Source organism: Crocuta crocuta, unplaced genomic scaffold (assembly GCF_008692635.1).
Source record: "Crocuta crocuta isolate KB4526 unplaced genomic scaffold, BGI_CrCroc_1.0 scaffold61, whole genome shotgun sequence".
Classification (NCBI taxonomy): domain Eukaryota; kingdom Metazoa; phylum Chordata; class Mammalia; order Carnivora; family Hyaenidae; genus Crocuta; species Crocuta crocuta.
This window is the reverse complement of record NW_027528369.1, coordinates 10,712,963-10,718,241: the sequence shown is the minus strand read 5'-3', so window position 1 is coordinate 10,718,241 and position 5,279 is coordinate 10,712,963. Positions and strand designations below refer to the sequence as shown.

The window sequence follows — 5,279 nt, the reverse complement described above, 5'->3', positions numbered from 1 at the left end:
TGCGCCTGCCTCTCGTGCAAAGAGGGGACCCCACACAGGCAGAGCTGGCCCCTGCTCTCTGTCAGAGGCTGTCCTGCCCTGCCACCTCCCGAGCTTACAAACCGTAGCCCAGCGGCGCTGCGTGCACGGGGCCCCTCCCCCAGCCACCGTCGGGTTAGACACGCAGGTGGCCCGGCCGCCCGGGGAGACTCAGCTTCTCATAGAGCCTCCTTCCACCCAAAGCAAACCAGAGCGGCACCTCTACTGTTCTGAGGCCACAGCTGCCACAGGAAGGTGGAGTGAGGCGGGCAGGCAAAGTGGCAGCCAGGGCTCCCCAGTCCACAGAGCCAAGCCACCTATGATGGTCGGAGGGTGAGGGGACAACGGAATGGATGCCGGCACCCTAGACCCTCCCTTCCACCCCCACCCCCTCCTCCATCTCCTGGTTTCCCATCCTAGGACATGTCACCGTCCCCAGGTGATGTCGGGGGGTGGCAGTGCCTCCTACCCCACGTGTAAACAGACGGGCACCCCCAGACTCTCTCTGAATAGAGGGTCCCCAGCTCCACCAGCTCACCAGGACCAAAGGAAGCCTTGGGGGTCCGGGACGCTCAGGGCCACAGCACAGGACGCCCGGGCAGCGGCTTCCCTGGGTGCCCCCAGGTGGGGCCACTCATCAAACCCCCTAGAGGGTCGGTGGCAGGAGAGGGGCCAGGTGTTGGCTTTGGTTTCGTCCCAGTGACAGAGGTGGGAAGGGGTCAGGACAGGCCTCAACTTTCTCCTGTTTGCCAGGCTCCCCAAATATACCCTCAGAATGACACAACAGCTCCTTCACTGTTCCAGCCGACCTTCGCCAGCGTGTCTGCGTTATTCTGCCCCTCCCCCCAGCCAACCTGTAATTGTTTCATGATTCTTTTCTTTCATCAGCTCACTCTTCTGACCAATCCAGTCATCTGGCCCTCCCCCATCCCATCCATCCACCCACCCACCCTCCCATCCACCCATCCACCCATCCATCCATCTTCCAACCCATCCATCCATCCATCTACCCACCTCCATCCACCCCCCATCCAGGTATCCATCCATCCATTCACCCATCTCTCAACCCATCCATTCACCCACTCATCCACCCACTTACTCACCCATTCAGCCAAATACCTGCCCATCCGCGTGTCCAGCCATTACTCTATCCCAGCTGTCACTTGATTCCACCCTCTCCGTTCATACTTTCACCTACTCACCACCTGTCTCTCCACCATTAACCCCTTTACGTACCACACAGGCACCTGTCCATTCGTTCCAGTCTCACCCACACAGCCAGGCCTCGGTCCGTTCCTCCCTGTCCACCTCTCCATCCACCAAGGCCCTCAGTGTTCCAAAGCTACAAGGGCATTTCGGGTCTTCCCATGACCTCAACCGCCCTGAAGGAATCTGCCTGTGGGTGCCACCGGCCTCCCCCAGAGCCTCAGCTACTGGTCCAGGCCCGCCCCAGGGACAGATGAGGCTGTGCCACAGGCATTTGGAGCAGGTTGGACCAATGTCCCAGCAATAGCTTTGGCCGGGCTGGGCCTGCCTGGCACGTGTGGGGGCCGTGGGCGCTCACCGGGAGGTGGCCCACACACAGGGCCCCCGGTCGGGGTGAGCACACTCCCTGGCAAGACCCCAGCGTTGTGGGGCAGGCCGGCCTCTCCTGTCCTGGTCTCCAGGGGTCACTGCCTGGAGGAGGTGCCGTCAGGAAAGGCGCGGGAGGGGGGAGAGAGTGCCCAGCGCTCCTGCTTCGCCCCAGGTGCTCGCGGCTTGCTCTTCTCACCCTGGGGGACAGACCCTGACAAGCTGAACTTGGTCGATGGCGGGGGATGTTCTCTGGGACACTAGAGGCCCAGCTCCCCCAGTCCCCCATGCCACAGGGGCATCTTCCAACACGGGGCTGGGACCCCAGATGCGGGTCCGGCTGCAGGAGACAGCGGCACGAGGAGCTGGGCCAGGGCACCTTGACCTCCACCCACCCGGAGAAGGCCTGGGCGCCTGCAGCAGCACCTATCTGCTCCCACCAGTTCTGGAAACCTCCATCGTGCATACTTTCTATTCCTTTTTGTTTCTGTCCAGCTGGCCCCTGGAGTGCCACCCAAGGACCCGCTGTAGCAGCAATGCAGCTGGACTCAAACTGGAGCCTGTTTTTTACATATGGGGGGGGGCGCCCTTGCTGCCCACGTGGATGTGGGGGAGTCCAGCCAGGCTGGCCCCCACGGGCCAGGGCACGGCCACCCACAGCCTCATGGGGACTGGACGGGTCTTCCTCTTCCTTTTTAACTCCCCAAAAGGAGTCGGGCCAAACGTCGGTTCGCTTTCCCACAACGGGTTCCCTCCGCACCACGGGGGCCGTGGCGTGGCAGCCCTGTCGCGTGTCCCCCGACGTGCTCCGTGTGACCCGGGTGCTGTAAGACACTGTGACTCAGGTCACGTCCGGTATCCGTGTCTGTAATAAAGCCGACATTTGCCACCACAGGGCTGTGTCTCTCCTTGGTTCTGGGTGTTTACTCACCAGGCAAGTACTGGGGGCGGCCTCGGGGCCGAGCGCGAGGGGCGGGGCCCTGGCCTTGGGGGCGACCTGAGTTGGGGTGTCAATGGGAGTGGAGCTCTGGGCAGGGCCCACCCACAGCCTCCCGTGTTCTTGCCAAGTGGGGTGAACCTTCAAAGGCCGCGTCCTCTAGATGACCTGGATGACCTTGGACCCCAGGTGACACCCATGGCCTCAGGGACCCCAAGCCCACTGCGCATGGCAGTGCCAGGCACATCCCACGAGACCCTAAGGGCGAACACCGAGGGAAGGGACACCTTGGGCCCCAGGAGCCAGGGGTCACAGCCACGGTGTCCTGGCCTCCAGGTCAGGCCCTTCCCGGACTCGGACGCCCGGGACTCGATGCTCCCGGTTTGCTGGCAGCCCCCGCGAGGAAGGGCTGTTGTTAATCCTCAGGCTCAGGCTTGGAACACGATGTATTTTGAAAGGCGTCACTGGAAAGGCCAGCACGGGGCAGGCCTGTCTCCGCGGCTGGCGGCTGGCGCGAACCCAGCTGGGCCTGGTGTGTCAGCGCTTTCAGCAGGGAGCAGGGTGACAGCGTTTTTCCATTGCAGAGACCTGCGCTCAGAGGGAGCCTGGCCAGGGGCCCGGCCGGAGTCCAGCCGGCTCTTGGCTTGGACACGGCCACTGTGGCGTTCCGCCTCCCACGTGGTGGTGGAGGGAAGGGCCTGGGGCCTGCAGGAGGGAGAGGACCTGACTACCTCGAGCTTCAGGAGAAAGATGGCCAGTGGCCACACACCCAGCCAGCTTTGGATGCTGCCCTTGAGGCACCCTGGCCTGGGGAGACCTGGGGGGGGTGATCTACAGCCGGGGGTGGGGAGGAGGCCTGGCGCCATGGCCACAGGAGAAAGGAGGCGCAATCAGGAAGGCTTCCTGGAAACAGCGGTGTGGTAGCGACAGGGCCCCCTGGAGCCTTGCCCGTGTAAGTGCCCGTGGCTGTGCAGCACCGGGCACAGCGGGTGTGATGGGCAAGGTGCCGGCCCTTGCGGAGGTGCGGCGGCTGGAGGCCGTGCGTGCGGGACCACAGCAGCCCCTCACACCCCCGGCCTACGGACTCTGCCCCGGACGTGGGAGAACAGAGCCAGGCGAGTGAGGGAAGGCGGCCCGGGAGGCGGGGGCCTGCCTCTTCTGTGGGCCTGAGCCGCAGCCACAACTGCTCCCACGAGCTCCCCCCCTCCCCCAAGCTGTCCTGGCTCCAGGGCCGCACTGACCGGTTCCCAGCTCCCCGGGAAGAGGCCCCAGTTCGCCCAGCATGGACCTCCTAGCTAAGGCCTGGAGGGGCCTCCGGGCTGGGGCGGGCCAACGTGCCCGAGGAGTCCCCCACAAACGCGACACGAAGACAGCAAACATGAGGCGGGAGCTCCGCACGGCTGAGCCAGGCTGAGGCCAGAGCAGCCGCTCGGCGAGGACAGACGGAGACCAGGGCGCGTGGGGACAAAGGCCCACGGCCGCCCCCCAGGGGCGAGAAGTGAGAAGCAGGGGCCCCAGAAGCAGCGGACTGGACGAGCAGCCTTCAGGCCTCCAGTGTCCGTCCCAGGTCTGCCCAGCGTTCGGCCCTTATGCCCTGTGGCCAGGGCAGGACGCTGGCCTCGTGTGAGTGGCCCGGGGAGGGGCGCAAAAGGGGAGTGTGTGCAGGGAATCGACGGAGGGTCTGGAGGAGGGACCGGGCCCTGCCCTGCGGCACACTCCCTGCCCTCCCTGCTCCAGGCCTTGCGCACGCTGGGCCCCCGGCCACGCCGTCCTCCACCCCAGCTCTGCCTGGCCAGTCCCTCTAAGCTGGCCCAAACACCGCCTCCTCCAGGAAGCACCCCCTTCTCCTCTGTGCCGTCCTTCCTGTGACCTGTGACCCTGAGCAGGTGCCGCGAGCGTGGCCAGCCCACGGCGGAGCTCGCGTCTCTCCCCAGTGCCGGTGCTCGGGGCCTGCCTGGGTGAGGAGGAAGCGGGCGGCCCAGAAGCCGGCGTGGAAGGGCGGCCCTGCGGGAAGCCTCCTCTAGTGGGAGCAGCTGGCCTGGGGAGGGGCTTAAAACGCGGGGCGGGTGAGGGCAGCTGCTAGTGCGAGAGACCGAGGTCTGGCCCGCCTGCCCCTCGACCCGGCCATGTGGCCCTTCCTCGGCCACACTCTCTTCCCACCCCCGACCCAGGCCTGGCTGCAAAGGGCTTCCTCGGACCCTGGGGCCCAGGGCTGGGGGGCCTGGAGCGGGGCCGAGGAGCCCCCTCCGGAGCCGGGGGATGGGGCCGGGAAGGAGGAGGCGCGGGCGGAGGCGGAGGACGACCTGGAAGACGCAGGCTTCCCTCTGCCTCCCTTGGAGGGGGAGGACCTGGCCGAGTACCCGGAGCCTGACCAGGTAACAGCACGCGGAGCCCAGCAGAGGCTGCCAGGACCTGGATTCACCGGGACCGACGGCTGCAGCTCTGACCTCTCCCAGGCCACTGTCCCCCGGCCTGGAAGAGGGTAGTGGGCTGCCCACCCCTGCAAGGCCGGGTGGGACAACGGCCCGAGTCCAGGTGGGCTTCCCGGTCCCGTTCCAGGACCCCCCCCCCCAGCCTGTCCCTGCGGAGCCAGTGACCCTGAGGACAGGCACGGTCAGGCCTGCTCCCCCCGGCCCTCCCTCAAGAGGAGCCGAGGGGCCGCGCCGCCTCGGGGCTCAACCTGGGGCCCTGCTAGCAGGAGCTGGAGGCCATCAAACTGCGGCTGTGGGCCATGGAGCGCGCGCAAGGACGG

At 66.2% G+C, this 5,279-nt stretch overlaps 2 protein-coding genes across 2 annotated transcripts in view; both read left to right on the top strand.

Moving 5' to 3' along the window:
* Positions 1-3,826, top strand: part of CBFA2T3 (CBFA2/RUNX1 partner transcriptional co-repressor 3) — an 82,188-nt gene extending 78,362 nt beyond the window's left edge. The window contains exons 16-19 of the mRNA XM_077754193.1: positions 1,283-1,416; positions 1,686-1,765; positions 3,502-3,646; positions 3,742-3,826. Coding sequence (XP_077610319.1) covers positions 1,283-1,416; positions 1,686-1,765; positions 3,502-3,646; positions 3,742-3,826 — 444 coding nt within the window. The remainder of the gene's footprint in view (positions 1-1,282; positions 1,417-1,685; positions 1,766-3,501; positions 3,647-3,741) is intronic.
* An 827-nt stretch (positions 3,827-4,653) lies between these two features.
* PABPN1L (PABPN1 like, cytoplasmic) overlaps positions 4,654-5,279 on the top strand; it is a 7,499-nt gene continuing 6,873 nt past the window's right edge. The window contains exons 1-2 of the mRNA XM_077754192.1: positions 4,654-4,902; positions 5,226-5,275. Of these exons, the coding sequence (XP_077610318.1) occupies positions 4,654-4,902; positions 5,226-5,275 (299 nt within the window). The remainder of the gene's footprint in view (positions 4,903-5,225; positions 5,276-5,279) is intronic.